This window comes from Melanaphis sacchari, unplaced genomic scaffold (genome assembly GCF_002803265.2).
Source record: "Melanaphis sacchari strain LSU unplaced genomic scaffold, SCAv2.0 Contig9_pilon_pilon, whole genome shotgun sequence".
Lineage (NCBI taxonomy): Eukaryota > Metazoa > Arthropoda > Insecta > Hemiptera > Aphididae > Melanaphis > Melanaphis sacchari.
The window spans coordinates 2,073,590-2,090,188 of NW_020271711.1; the positions used below are offsets into that span (position 1 = coordinate 2,073,590).

At 32.4% G+C, this 16,599-nt stretch overlaps 1 protein-coding gene across 4 annotated transcripts in view; it reads right to left on the reverse strand.

The window, feature by feature from the left end:
- Positions 1-6,963: 6,963 nt before the first annotated feature.
- Positions 6,964-16,599, reverse strand: part of LOC112603280 (myosin-I heavy chain) — a 110,636-nt gene continuing 101,000 nt past the window's right edge. For 2 of the 4 annotated variants that reach the window (XM_025351790.1, XM_025351788.1), the window contains exons 24-34: positions 16,428-16,589; positions 15,842-15,989; positions 15,494-15,771; positions 15,021-15,157; positions 14,717-14,928; positions 13,491-13,789; positions 12,134-12,341; positions 11,052-11,335; positions 10,108-10,347; positions 9,305-9,508; positions 8,711-9,200 (exon numbers count right to left, since the gene is read on the reverse strand). In XM_025351790.1, coding sequence (XP_025207575.1) covers positions 9,027-9,200; positions 9,305-9,508; positions 10,108-10,347; positions 11,052-11,335; positions 12,134-12,341; positions 13,491-13,789; positions 14,717-14,928; positions 15,021-15,157; positions 15,494-15,771; positions 15,842-15,989; positions 16,428-16,589 — 2,346 coding nt within the window. In that variant the 3' untranslated portion in view covers positions 8,711-9,026. Of the gene's footprint in view, positions 7,228-8,710; positions 9,201-9,304; positions 9,509-10,107; positions 10,348-11,051; positions 11,336-12,133; positions 12,342-13,490; positions 13,790-14,716; positions 14,929-15,020; positions 15,158-15,493; positions 15,772-15,841; positions 15,990-16,427; positions 16,590-16,599 lie in introns of those variants that run through there. The other 2 variants (XR_003115155.1, XM_025351789.1) reach the window with 2 other exon arrangements.

Here is a 16,599-nt window from a genome sequence, read left to right on the forward strand (position 1 = left end):
AACAATGAGTCGGAATAATGGCAAATTAACGGAAAGGCGGGTGGACTACCCAAACAATATTTTGAGAAAATCGAGTAAGAATGATCAGTAAAAATGAAAGTTTTTTGGACAAACATAAAGATCTCTCCAAGGTGAGTTATTCTTCCGAGTAAAATGTCGTGGACAGTGTTTCAGATGATGCGGAATAAGATAAGTTAATACAGCAGTTGACAATTTGTCCAATCACATCTCGAGATTTTCCCGAAGAAATTATTCTTTATCCACGGGAAAAGTGCAAGAAGAGAGACTCAGATACTGACCTCAAATTTGAGTGGTGACAACGCTTTTCGGGTCTGCAGACTGAAGAGGAAGAGTTTTCAGCCATTGTAGTGTTATCAACGGGTAAAACAAAGATATTGGATATTCCGGTACTGGTCATAAAAATGGAGGCTACATTCGAGCCAGTAGTTAGGTTAAGTTAGGTTAGCGCTACTGGACTCGCAAGCGACAAGGACTTAAGTCACATCGTGAGTGGCGAAGAATTTTGGCCGAAATTTTACCGAAAAACCGAAGATTGTTGAGATGATGACAGATAGTTGAACCCGAGAAATTACGGAGTTTTCAGAATTATGGGCCCGTGTAATGGATCCGGAAGATTTAGGGTTGCAATAATAGACGACCTCATTGAAGATTTTTTCTTAGCCCATGATTTTATCGTAGAGCAACAAGTTACTTGGGACTACATTAGTTGTATAATCCACCTGGAGAAAGAAAGACGTGTTTCCGTGAGTTGGAGAAATCTAGTAACTCTGATTACCGTAGGAGTGGTCTTTTAACTATTATAGGTTTATCGGAATGTGAGTACGGTATACAAATTAAAAATGTTCTATTTCAATATCCAGAAATTTACTCTGGAGAAGAAGGGCAGAACTCGGATGATATAGCACCGGATCCGACTCAAGGATCCAAATCCAGTGGCTCTAAACGCCTACGGGTCCTCCCAAGAAAAAAACGAGGTAATTGCCGAAATAGTGCGAGACATGGATGATCAACGTTTTGTCGAACCTACTATTGTCACCATTTAAATTACTTACATAGAGTGTTAAAGCGACTCCAGTCATATGGTCTGACGTGTTAACTAAAAAAGGTACATTTGGTGTTGCACAGATTAAAGTCCTTGAGCACATCGTGGATGGTGAGGGAATTGACCGGAAACTGGAAAAATTGACAGCGATTCGGGTATTACCAGTTCCGAAAAAGAAAAAGGACGTGTTGCGGGTGCTAGGTATTTGTGGTTGATACAGCCAGTTCGTGCCACGCTGTGCCGAGATCACAACACTACTCACGAGTCTGTTGGCCAAAGGGACCAAATGGCATTGTACAGAAATTAAACAAGAAGTGTTCCAAAAGTTGAAAGAGTCTTTGGTGTTCACACCACGACTCTGCCCTTTTCTTCTAGGTAAGCTGTTCAATCTGCTGACCGACGCCAATGAAATCAGAGTTAGCGCCGTTCTTTTCCAGTAAGGGGAGTGTGGTAAAAGAAGATTCATCTCCTACACTCGTCGCTAATTATTCTCAACTCACGAAAGATACTCGGCAATTAAATGTTAGTGCCCAGCCATAGTATGGGCGGTGAGCCAGTTCAAGTTGTATCTCGAGTTTGGTAAGTTAATGTTATTCAAAGATAACGCGGCATTCCGATGGTTACAACAAGCTCGCTGCACTAACAGCAAACCAAGTGGTGGACTTTACAACTCGGGACTTTCGATTTTCCAGAAGAAACTCGCAAAATCAGAGTTAACTCGGAACTTCCGGTAACTAGTCTGGAGTGTTCGGTAAAATTTCTGGAGTCTTCGGTAATTTGTCTGGTAGATCCAGTTGAATGATCAGTAGAAGTGAAAGGAAAGCGTTACGAAGTAGCTTTTCCAGTGTAAAACGCATTAAAAATAGATACATCCAAACCAGTCTCTATGAGGAACCTTTGACCAGATATGCTTTGTGATGTTCTCTTTGATTTAAATAAACTGCATCACGATCAAGTAAGTAATTTCGAAGCTAACCCATTACAAAGATTCCATTTTCACTTTAATATAAGTAATATAAAGATAGATATGTTGAGTGTAGAAGCAAAGACCCCCCCTGCTCGGTAAACTATAGATCCAGATTGAACTTCTCACCCCATCCCACACTCAAGATAAATAGCTTTGGGCCTCAAACCCGCTGAAGACGTTTTCGCGATAATCTTTCTATGTCTCTACTCCAATTATTCAAATATATATTGAAAAATTGCACAAACAAAAATATGAATATTCATAATATTTGTAAGGATATTAATTTGGATATCACTAATGTAATGAACCTTGTTGACTTAATAAACTCTAAAATCACAAATCACAACATTGAAACTGTTCTCACCAGATTGTCAAATCTCCAATTTCAAGTTTTATCTCCATCTCTAGATAGATAAAATCTTTCAAAATTCACAGTTAAAGCAAACACTCAATCTTCCAATTACCTATTCGCAACTAAATATTAAATAATTATAATTAGAACGACCAATAACATTATTCAATGAAATATTAATGGGTATTACGTATAACAAATTTGAAGAATTTCAACCCATAATTGAAATATTTATTTTAATAAATTCATAATTCATCGAAAAATAATGGAAGAATGGCAACGTTTTTGAGAAATGTAAAATTCTTCGCCAAACAATTAAATTATCCTTCTGGTACAAAAAAAAAAGAAAGGAAGTAATCATTAATCGAATCAAATGGGCCACTCTCGCCTAATTCATTTTCACTTCACCAAAAAAGAACCTGCACCAATATGTGACACTTGCAATGAAACTCTAGCAATCGATCATCACATTATCATCATCGGCCCTAACTACACTGACATGCAAAATACTCAAAAATCCTGTCTCAATCCATCAAGCCTTCAATGATGGAAACACAGCTGCAGTCAGTACATTTTTTCTTAATATAACCTTAAACAACCCATTTTAAATAATGTAGAAAATGTATACTAAATGTATGATATATATTATATATATAATCTTTTCATGTCTAACCTTTAATCTAATGTAGGCTAAAATCCTGTGTTGTTGAAGTATTAATAAAATATATAAAAATAAAAAATAAATTTCAAGTCGAAAACAACCGTTCCATTACTTTTTTAAACACTATAAATTACTGGAGAAAATAATTAACTGTCGTCTAGTATAGTTCCTCGATAACTATAATCTTCTGTCTCCAATTCAAAACGGTTTCCGTCGTCTTAGGAGTGTCCTAAATTTTTTGCAAACAATAAAAAAAGGAGATCCAAACTTCAGTAACCAAAAAAACAAGACTTAAGACTTCGGAATGATCAGCTTTGATATCGCCAAAGCACATAACACGACATGAAGATCTTAAACAACTCTACATACTCAACAGAATCAACTCCAAAGGAAATATGCTCAAGTTTCTTAGCCACCGCACTTTTCAAGTCAAGACATTCAACATTCTCTCCTACATATTTTGTCAAGAAAACGGTGTCCTTCAAGGCTCCACCATCTCCATTACGCTTTTTATTATCGTTATCAATGAAATGTCCGAAGAAACAATATCCCCTTGCATACCTCTTTTATATTCAGATGACTTCACCATCTTCTACTGCAGTATCAACTCCGAATCCATTCAAAAGCAATTACAAAGCTCATCAAACAAACTCATATCCTGGTTGAAATCATCCGGCTTCCGTTTTTCCCCCACTAAGACTAACCTTTTAATTTTAGCCAAAAGAGGAAACTTCAAGACATCTCAATCAAAATTAGTAACCACATAATCAAAAACCAACCCAAAATCAAAGTCTAAGGAGTTACTTTTGACACCAAAGTCACATGGTTTCCTCACATCTTAAACCTATAATAAATTACTCCTCCTAGACTTATCATAATCAAAAAAATCGTTCATATTTCACGAGGAGCTCAGTAACACGATCTCATAAAAATACACAAAGCCAATATCCTATCTAAACTCGACTATAGTGCTCCCCTCTTCTCAATGGTCAAACCAGCCCATTTAAAAATACTAGACCCAATCCATAACACGGAGATCAAACTCTCCATTGGCGTCTTTCGCTACAGTCCAATCCAAAGTATCCTCGCATTAGCGGACATTCCTTCAATAGTCGATCGTTGGGAAAAACAAACATCTAAACTAGCTTTCAAAGTGTCTAGATTACCCCCTCACCCAAACATCAGACCTTGCCTTAAACTGATGTTTAATACCGTATACAGAACATATGACCTCGATAATATAATACCCGTCGAAACTCTTCTGTGTCCACACTGAATATTCACAATAGACATCAATCTCGACTTGCACACTGTTTCTAAGAAATCTACAAACCTCAACATATTTGACAACCTATTTAGGGAAAATGTTCTCTCAATCCCAATCACACATAATATGCACTGACGCATCCATAACAGACGGTCGCATCGAAATGGCCATCATTCATGAAGTTAAACAAATCCAATGGAAACTTTGGGACAAATGTTCCGTGTGACACAGCCGAAGCTTTAGCTATTCTTAAAGCCATCGAGTACACAGTATTAGAATTGAACATCACCAACATCACAGTGCACAACGATTCTTTATTTTCCTTCACTAGTCTATACAAAACCTTCTTAACCCCGCCGACATAGCCAGGAAAATCCAGATTACCATTTTACAGTACTATCGTCTAGCAAAAACATTTCATATTCCTGGATTCTTGATCACTGTAGTATTGAGGGCAACGAACGCGCCGACAAGGTCGACAAACTAGCCCAGTCCTCTCTTAATGCACGTACCTCATCTCTCTCTTCCTACTCTGACATAAAAAATGTCATTAAAATGGATACACTCCACCAACGAGAGAACAAATGGCAAAAAATGAACGCGAAACTCAACGAAAAAAAGAGGAAAACACGCCCTTGGAATTTCTCCATCAATACCCCTCGCAAATATGAGTTTGCTATAAACCAACTCAAAATCGGGCACATTCGCGTCACCCATTCATACTTTACGAAGAAAGGAGAATCACCGACCTGCGCATGTTCTCATCGTAAAACACCTACTCAGAGGGTGCGATGTCTGAGAGAGGAATGATGCAAATATCCGATCACATCGCGAAATCATTAAGTCCCGAACCATTCAACATCGATAAGCTTTGCCAATTACTTTCAATAACACATCTAATATAAACTTAGTCTAACAAGCATTACATACACTGTATTTAATTGTATAAAAAAAGCTACTTCCTCTTTTTATTTCGTATCGTCATTAGTATCTTTATTTTGTAATATAATGTATATTGTGTACAACATTTAAAGGCTTTAACAATCGCGGATTGTTTCTATAAATATTAAAAAACCCGACAAATATGGCGTTCGATGTAACTAAACATGTTTTCACAGTTAATAATGCAATTTGGTAAGATAAATTTAAAATGCAATCATTTTTTAGGGTTCCGTACTTCAAAAGAAAAAAACGGAACCCTTATAACATCACTTTGTTGTCCGTCCGTCCGTCCGTCTGTCAAGAGCGTTTTTCTCAGGAACGCGTGGAGGTATCAAACTGAAATTTGTATATGATACTCAGGTCTACTGTCCCTGGAAGCTGTAGAAAAATCAACCTTCTAAGCCAACGCAATCAAAAGATACAGCCATTTAGGCCGCAAATTTCCGCAAATTTTCGAAACTCGCACGGGAATCAAAACCTACAGGGTACTTCCTGTGAACTTAGAATCTTGAAGTTTCGTACGAAGTCACGTCTTATAGTACAGATATAGGAAAAATTACGAAAACCGTAAATTTTTAGTTTCATCATATAAAAAAAAAATATTTTTGAAAAATATTTTTGACAATTTTGAAAATTTCAAAGTTACTACTCCTTATCTCATGAACGCGATGAGGTATTAAATTAAAATTCATACTAAATACTTAAGTCTATAATACCTTTAAACTGTAACAAAATCAAACTTTTATGTCAACGCAATCGAAAGAAATAATAACAATTTAAGCCGCATATTTTCAAACTCGCGACTACTTGCGAGGGAATTAAAACCTTCTCTGTAAACGATATTTGATGTTTATTGAAAAAATACAGCCGTAAAAATAAAAAAAACTTTTACTTATATACCTACAGGTTTGTACGGAACCCTCGGTGCGCGAGTCCAACTCGCACTTGCCCGGTTTTTTTTTTATATTTATTAGTATCGATACGAACCTCTGATTGGTTAATAATTCAGGCAGTTCTGATAATATTACATACGTATCCGTTTTTCGTGTTTTAAGGGATATCTTTGAATGTTATAATTATAAGCACAAATATCAGTTATAAAATTAACGTACAATATTATATGTACTTATTATAATGTAACCCACATAATATCTCTACTTATAAAATAGTTACATAAATAATTATGACGGCTATAATTTACTGCGATCGGAAGTGAAAAGGTAATTAAAATCAAAACGAGACATTTTTAAATTTAATATTATATATTACATGACGCTTAGATATAATATATTTATATAAATATTTAGGAAAATTTTGGTGGCACTTTTAATATAATATAGCACACGCAATTACATAAATTGGTCTATATCTTCATCTGGTTTTATAATAGTTATATAGACAAACATATAACACCTTTTTTTTTTTACTTAATTATAATATAAAATTATTCAACATCATTATCATAACAGTATTTGGCGAATTTCTTCATAATATTTACGGGAATAATAATAGAGAAAAATATAAAATAAAAAAATCACATTAGGTATTTACAAAAAATTTATAACAACAATATTTCTTCCGTATTCATTCTTTCCGTTTTGTTGTTGATCTGGTCGTTAAAAAATTATGTAGTAACAATTGAACATCAAAAATTTGTTTAATAAAAAATTACATAATATATTATAATAGTATATCAAAGGTGAATTAGATAATATAATAATAAATAATGGAAAACTTTGCTTACATAATAATAGTATGATATTTAATATTATGCATTACATGCTTACGTCCTAAAAAAATCGTACTACAATTATTATTAAATCTCATAAACGTCATTACGATGATAAGTGGTAGGTGGAGTGTTTAAGACATGCTTATATAAGTATCGGCGAGGGGAAATGAAAAATAATAATATTACATTCAACGTCGCAGGAACAGTGTACACACAAACGGAGGATCTCGCCCGCATAGATATCTACGAAACATATTTAATATTAATAATATTATGTAACTAGCTATACACGCGATACGTCGGTAAATCCGATTTTGAGACTTAGGCTAGGATCACACTATGCATTTTGTCGGCAACCGAAAAATGCTATCCCGATTAACCGCAATCGGGACGATCGATCATACTGTGCGTTTTATCGGTAACCGAATACATACAAATGAGATTAAAAAGCCCGAAAATCGTTTTTAATTTAAATTTAAATTTTAAACTGATTTTTTATTTAAACGAAATGTATCTAATATTATAAGTAAAAAAATAATAAAAAGGTTGTGTAATTAGAATTATTTGTTTTTATTTAAAACGTGTATCAACTAATTATGCTAATAAATAATAATATACATCTATAATATAAATAAAATATAATATATATATATATATGTATATTACAAATATATTTTAAGTTTTTTAATTATTTAAATTTAAAAATGATTATTAATTATTCATAAAATTTTTAATTTCGGTTACCGATAATCCGCGCAAATGCGATCGGACATCGTGAACTGGGAATCGTCTGTGAGATGTGTACAGTGTACCTATGTTTCGTATCGTAGAGATCTGTTAGTAGGTATGCATATTTGACTTATCATGTCGACATTTATTTAGCATACGCCACTCGGACGGTGCTCGAAGCAAAATTTCAAAACGATAACGTTTCACCGTCGACATACCGCGCTCCGCGCAGCGAATTATAATATTATACGCAATAATATGTATTATGATATTTTTACAACTAAATTTTGAATTGTAGCTATGAGAATACGTCTATAATAATAATATAATACATTACAAATATTATATCGATCAAGATATCGAGTTAAATGAAATAGTATGTTTATTGATATATCATTTTAACTTAGGTTTTAATAACGAGAAATTGTATATTAATAATTTCGCACATCGATTTAAAGATAATTTGAACAGAATTAAAAAAAAAAAAAAAATCATTACCTACTAAATTATAGTATATTACGTATTCATGCCTACATAATATCAGTAATAAATAATGTCGTTGTAACTACAATAATAGTATACAGGTAGACAAATATCAACTAATTCCTAGGTACCGGCCGATAATGGTGAGTTGTTTCGAACGATCTGTGCGTTAATATCATTGTGGTGGTACAGTAGTCGGTGCATAATAAAATTCTTGTGTAGATAATACAATAATATTGTCAGCTAAATAATTATTCGACAAAGTCTGTTGTTCCAAGTTAGTACCTATTAGTTCGATCGGATTATTCATTATCGGAAAACACATTAAATATATACCTAACCAGTTTTTTCGTTTTTAGTTATAATATTGACATTATTATGATTTTCGATGGCACTCAGCATCACTTTGAACCGTAAAAATATAACAGGGTTAGTAAAAAAAAAAAAAAAATCGTTTTACGTCGTGCGAATCATTTTTTTGCGTTGATTTTAAATTCGGTTGAATACCAAAAAAAAAAAAAAATACATATATATTTATAAATTTCAATTGCACATACGTAAGTATGGTTATTAATTATTATCTAGTATGCAACCGTGGTTACGACATTACAAAACACTCGATATACTCATTATAAAATAATTATCATAATATTTCGAACAACGGCGATCGGATGATGAGCCGGAAAACGCGCGTTACTCCCGGGTAAAACGAAATGGAAACTGTTGATATTATTTTAGTGTTATATATTATTATGTACACGTGTTTTACAGTTGTCCGGTTAATCGTCGGTTATCTGCAGTCGTCGATCGGACGTCCGTCGGTCCTGCGATCATGTCTGGAGTTCGATCGCCGGCGCTGGCTTGTGCAGTATGCTCACCGGCCTCGAACTCGAACCGTTCATCCCGTTTTTCCGACCGCCTCCGCCGCCTTCGCGCTTTTTGAACGCCTGCGGCGACTGCAGCACTTCCGTGTACTCGCGGATGAGGTTCGCCACTTGGAACGCCTGCGACGAATCGAAATCGATATTGAATTATCGCGTCGGTATTTATTTATAGGGGACGTGGCGCGTTTAGGACGCGTTTTGTTTTACCAAATGGAAAACGTTACCTGCGAAGTGGTCAATATGATCTTGCTCTGCTTTTTGTCGCTGCCCGTGATGATCATCAGACAGTTGACGGCCGGGCTGTAGCTCAAGATACTGTCGTATTCGTACGAACACAGCGCGTTTCGAGAACGGTGTTCTAGGAGATGTAAACCGGCTTGATCCACGGCTAACCACAGGACACGAGGCCAATTCGATGTGAACGATTGCTAAAAACCAAATGTGTCTGTTAATACTCGCGTATTTCGAAATGTAGGTACCTATGACATCTACAACGCTTCAAGCCGTCAAGTCATAGGCACAATTATTTTTGTTTTCATGAAGTACATATTATAATATTAAATAGAAATAGAATTTCTTATATGCGTGCATATATTATATCCACGTATGACCATAGATAGTTTATTTATAGATTTAAAATTTTAATTCAGATAGTTATTTTACCAAAATGACGTACTTATTTTTTATTTTATAAACTTTGTGCACAATGCATTTTATTGTATATTTTACAAACATTAAATAGTAAATCATATATTGTATACTTATTTCTTACGGAAGTCTGACAGTACCGTATCTAACATAATAAATTTCTTTTCCTAATTACCTAGTGAATATATACCATTAAAAATTCGTTTTTTGAATAATTTAAAAAACATTTTTTTTTTTTTTAGAAATTTATAATATATTTTTTAGTGATTACGTTGTATTTCATATCAAATTTTCACTATTATATACTTTGACTTAACTAAATGCAACGCATAATATAAATCATAATCCTGTATGATTAAATAGTATTCAACACACTAACCATAACGTCGAAAATGGTAGCTCTGTGAAGTGGCCAGCTTTTGATCAGGTTTAAGAAAGCTTTTTTGGCCTCAGCCGAAGTCATCCCTCTCAAACTCTGGTGGTGCATCGCCACGTCCTCGTTGGGTATGTTAGTGACTAGTCTCGATGGAAGACAGTGACATGAGACTTGTCGATATTCCAGTATGGTATCTTCGCAGTCTCCTAATTCTACTTGAGCTTGTAAAGAGGTCAACATAACCTAAAAACAATATAAAAATACATCCATACACAACATGCTATACAGTTTTTTTGTTATTGGCTTAGATAAAGGAGGGGTAATATACGAGTATAAGGACTCATAGACTCTACTAAACATAGATGAAATCGCTTAATTATTTTACAGTTTCAGAGAATTTTCGAACAAAAATTTTTTATAAGAAACAAATAGTTTATATTATAACATCATGTTTGAATTAATTTTGGTGATGATAAAATGGTAAAGTTTGATCTACCGTATTTTTTTCTTAAATATCATAGTATACAGACTGAGTGATTCATAAAATGTTATAACCTTATATATTTTTTCTAATAATAAATTAGTTCAAATTCTGATTTTTAGAAGTTTTAAACTTTAGAGACAATATTTTTCTAAACTTAATTACATTTTTATACATATTTTCTTTTTTTTTTTGGTTTAGTTTGTTCTGTTTTTTTGAATCAATTTAAACCTTTGAAATATATTAAATTTAAGAAACATTTATTGACTCGGTATATTAAACAAAACATCGATGCGAATTTTTTACAAGTTTAAAGTTTGTGGAGACGAAACAATAATTTCAATATGTATCATAGTTACGCTTAATCACACTTGTGAACCAGTCTCATCACCATAATATATAACCTATGGTTACTAAACACTTATATTATTTCACTTAATGGTGGTTAAATAGCAAAAACACAAACCGCTTCATTATCGGTCACTGGGAATCGATCGCACCGGAGGCCATGCAGCACCTGATGGTATAACAATTCTTTTTCCACTGGATCGTCTAGATCCATGTACTGATCAAGGAACAAGTGTTTTTTGAATAGGAATATGTGACTGTGCTTTCGGATTGGCTTGGACGTGTTGGCCGTTCCCGTATTAGCGTTCCTATATCTTTCCCACTTCGACATGACATCGGCCAGCTTTTCTTCGGCCACCAAACTCCGTTCGGAATTGCCCAACACTTCGTAAATTGCATATCCTATGAATATTTATATTATTATAAATTATATTTTATATAACAAAAAGTTCTAAGTACAATGTACATAAGTGTTATTATAAGGATTTTTACTTCGCACTTTTTGGAGAATAATTTATGAAAATCTTGAAAAATAAAAAAACTATACACGATTGTGCATATTTTATGAAAATGTATGAATATAATTTTTATACAAGATACAACGAGGTTCATAAATAAATTATTTTTATTTGTATTACATAATTTGTTGTATCTGTCAAGTAGGTAATTATGGTATATGTAAATACTCTTAGATTTAATTATTTTTATGACAAAAGTAATTTATTTACATATTAGGTATAGTTTTAAGTTATAAATGTTAGCTAATATAATAGTATAAGATTTGTTTAAAAAATAATACATTTTTTATAATTTCATTAATTTTATGAAATAAAACTATGATTATAAATATTTCTAGTACATACTTGAATACTTCAGTGTTAAATATAAACCTAACGCTAATGATAAATGTTGAAGTTTAAAAAAGGGTTACTATCTATAAATGCGTAACTTAATAAAAAATTAGGTAGGTAGATATTAAAAATTAAATTATTTTAAATGTTATTTGAAAATAAATTTTTAAACAACAATATCATTATGTTTTAAAATAAGTTATGGCTACGTCGCTATGAAAAATAAATATACTGTGTGATTTTTTTTTTTTTTAAGGTTTTAATTCGTAATTTCGTAAAACTTTTTTTTTTGTAATCTGAATCATAAAAATAATTTTTTTATGTTTTCGCCGCGTCGGGTTTTGCTTACCCATAGCCGTTTTTCTAAGTCCAATTTTGTTCTTGACAATTTCCACCACGTCTTTAGCTGTTGAAGACGGATGAAACTCAATGGCGTGGTATTGTCCATCCATAAAATGAAATCTGGCATAAATTAATCTTCTGTTTATTGTGCACAATATTTCTTCTCTAGACGGTGGCCACTGTCGTCTCCTCGTTCCTTGAGTTTTTGACACGCACTAAAAAAAATCAAAATATAAAAAATTTGCTCAAAACTTTTGAACAAAGAGTATGTTTTGACATCTTTTAACGTGATATAAGCCGAAATTAGTTATTACCACCTAAAAGGTGTTTCCTACAACAAACTTAAAAAAGCTAATTCTAAAATATTTTTAATTAGTATTTAAATATATTTAAGATGTCAAATGTTAACACTTTTCCAATAATTCATTAAAATAGTCTATATCAATCTCTTAAATAATAGGAGTATGGCGTTTTTTTAAGGGCACATTTTCATGTATAATATTATGAAAAAAATTAACCAAATGAACCAAATCTAAATAAACACGATTTAAACAAAATTAAGTTAGGTTAGGTTAGGTTAGGTTTCAACATTCATTTTGTAAATTCTACTGCAGTTACGTTAAACTTTCAAATTTCAGAACTTACTTAATTGTAGTATTTAAATCATTTTTTAGTAGGTATTAATTTATAATATTTTAAAATTTAAACTATTATTAAAAAAATCTTTATTTGACAACTAAGATACAGGACAAGTGTACACATTTTTTCTTTTTCTTTTTATGGCCAATTATGCCCGACAGATTGATTTGCTTAAGACCTGCAAAGCATTTAATTCGGTACTGACTATAGTATTGTTACCAGTTAATTTTTATTTTTTTTTACTTAATAGTTAATCAAAATTAGTATTAAATTATATACAACAGTGACGTATTGACTGAACCTATTATTATAATTTATCATCAATATTAATAGAGATAATTAAAATCTATTAATTGTCGATAGTTTTTTTATTATCTGTATTATTAATTATACCGAGAAATTAATTTTACAGTAAATTTTAAGTAAAAATAAAAATTTTTTATTTAAATAATTATTTAATACTTTCAAAATATTTGTATTCGTTTATAAATAGTTTTCTCATATCTACTTAAAGAACAATGTTAAATAGTTATTTTATTATTTATATCCAAACGGATATAGATACAAATAATATTCGTTAGAGACATATACAAAAAAAGTATTGTAGCCAGGTAAAATAATATGCCACGGCTACCCGGAAATCAATCAATTTAAATGCAATCGATACGATACATCTTATGAAATAATCGCTCCAGGATTACACCTCGCGATTTCTGTACACTCACTTTTTCCGCAAACCGGGCATATTTCCCTTCCTCGGTCACACAATCACCGGCACACTTCCGTAGGTGTGCTATCAAATATTTTCGTATATTGCGTTGCGGTGGTAAGATGACCGAACACGTTAACGACAATAGGGCCCAATGCCTGAGGTTGACTCTAGAGTTTGGATCTGGATGTTCGGTGGTTTGCTTGATCAACTGCAGGTAAAGTTCACAAAGCAGCGACTCCTTGCGCATCGATCTCTCCATTACGTTCTGTATTAAAGTAACGTGTTCGTCTTCAGCTCGCCGAACGACTTCTCCTAATGCATATTAAAAACAACGAACTATTGAGTGAAATCTAATTGGCAAACGATTGACAATGCCGACAACTAAATCACACAGTGCATAGGGGTGGTGGTAAAAGTTTTAGGTGGATTTTATTGGCGGCAAAGATTCTTTTATACATTATAATTAACAAAATATTTTTAAATTCGAGAGTTATATTGTTCAGTCAATAAAATAATATTCGATAATCGATCGTCAGTATTCGATACCGAGTAGTGAATAAATAAGTGTTTTCAGTGACATGAAAATAAAAAGAAAACAGATTTGAACAAAGAAAATGTTTTTACAAGGACGATAAATAAAAAACTAAATTAACAAGCAAACTTAATTAATTGAACTCGTTTATAAATAAATAAAAAAAGTGTTAATGTATTTTTAAAATTATCAGACAATATATAACAGGGGCGGCCAAACAGTCGATCGTGCTAAAATTTATTTTTAGGCTGCGCACACGAAAATTAATTATGGTGGTATAGTAACTTAATAATAATAAAAACTTTTTTATTGAATTCGATCCTCAAATGTGAAGTATATTTTTAGTAGATCGCGGCCGAAAAAAGTTTGACCGTCCCTGATATATAACATTAAATGGTTTGATTTAATCAATACATCAATACATATTAATAGTTTAGTTTATTAATAAACTTTTTTAAATATAATTTTAAATAAAATAAAATTACGTTTAATGTGTTATTTTATAATAATAAATAACGTGTAAGAGAATATTTAATTGGAAAGAAAATATATAAAAAAAGAAATCATTTTTAACCACACTTGTATTTTGCATATGTATTTATAATTAGTTGTAAATAATAACTAAGGTAAATTTGAGTCCTTAAGATAACTGTAACATATCAACATGCAATTTACTTCTGGATTACAAAAATTATCTTTATCATTACCATTTTGACCTAATCCTGCATATTTTAATATGATATGGAACATTTGCAAGGCGATTTGTTCATCTTGTTCGGATAATCGACTGAGACTTTGGGAAATCGGCTGTCTACTGAACGACCAATAAGACCCCGAAAATCCCTTGTACGTTTCTCCGTGTTCTGACAACGATCCAATGTGTTCGGCCCATAATTTTTCCAATTTGTGTTTACTCAATCTAAAACAAATTATTAGTGAATTAAAAATATACTCAAGTAAAATGTAGGTACCTCAACTAATTTATCGATGTATTTTTTACTGCATACAAACCTGCGCAAAGTGTTTTTTAAGAAACTACCAGGGGTGTCCTGAGGTTTATTCAACATGTCCGAGTCGATTAAATTGCGTCGGCAATTGATTACATTATGATAAAGTCGTATACGATCATCGTTCGTTATAGCTTTGACCTGTTAAGATAAATTAAAACCATTTTTTAACGTAAAATTTATAAATATTTAAGTTTTATTATTGTTACAGGGCTGTAAATTTATGCGTTTCAATTTCAAATACGTAGGTATAAACAAAATTTGTATAACGTTTTAGTTGTATTTTTTTAGTAGGTATTTAATATATTAAAATAAAGGGGAATTAATGTTAAATTCATCAATGTTTTTAAAATGTAATATAAAATTAATTTTTCAATTTTTATCACACAATTGTCTGATTAATTCATAGTTTTTTAGTAACTTTATTAAATCTCCAGCCTTGGTTATAAATCACAAAAATATTAATTCGCTTCTTACTGGTGCTTCATTTTCGATTATCCAACCGGCCAGCCCAGGACAATAACTGACAATAAGCGAACCGATTTCAGATTTCTGTTGTGTTTCGAAGACGAAACACTTGTGAGCTGAAGCGTTGTCGTTTTGGTGTCTCATCAAGTTTATGGTCAAGAAACAATCGCTGGGGTCCAAAAATATTGATTCAACATCAGTGTACCTGAACTCGTACATGACGAACTTATCTTCAGGCTTGATCAACATCAATCCTTCGCAGTTGACACCGAGTATTAGAGTGTTTCCTGTATAAAACCACAAGACCAACATTAACAATAAACCTGGAAACGAAGTCTAGTGAAAGTTTAATCATACCGTACGACCAGTAGCCCCTGTAGGTAACGTGGAACATCGTTGTGCCGTATAGCGGATATTGCATTACGCATGACAAGTACAAAACCTTTGCCATCACTTCTGATCTACCAGCGCCATATTGTTGATGAGCTTGCGCCAATATCGGTACCTATTATAAAATCAGACCACATCATCTTAATCATTTGTTTGATATACTCGCTGCGGAGGTAATTCATATTCAGACCACGATGGGTAAAAAGTAAAAAACGCATATAAAAAAAAATTTTAATAAAAAATTATCATTGGGTACCGGGGCATATATCACAAAGTCGTGTTTTATTAGAAATCCAAGTTCTATCAACTGCGTATTGTAGAATAAAAATGTCTGGGAAAATCAAATTTCACAGTAGTCACCTAATTTAGATTTTACGTTACAATCAAAACAATATGTATAAAAAATTACTATTTAAATAAAAATGTTTTTAAGGCGCTTATATCAAACGTGAAATAAATATTACTCTTAATCATAAATACGTCTGTTGTCATAGGTTATACATCTTGCGAGAACTCATCATTTTTTACAGATCATCATCACATATAAACCTACCCAAGTATCAGAACTTCTTATTCTGCTTATCCTAAACGGTAAATAATTTTCGACGTCCGCGTAGTACTCCAAAGTTGACTCCTTAGGATCACCGAGTGACACTTGACACTGAAGTCCGGCTAATTGGAGAGCAACCTTTTCACTGACCGGAAAATCGTCGCACTAATAATTA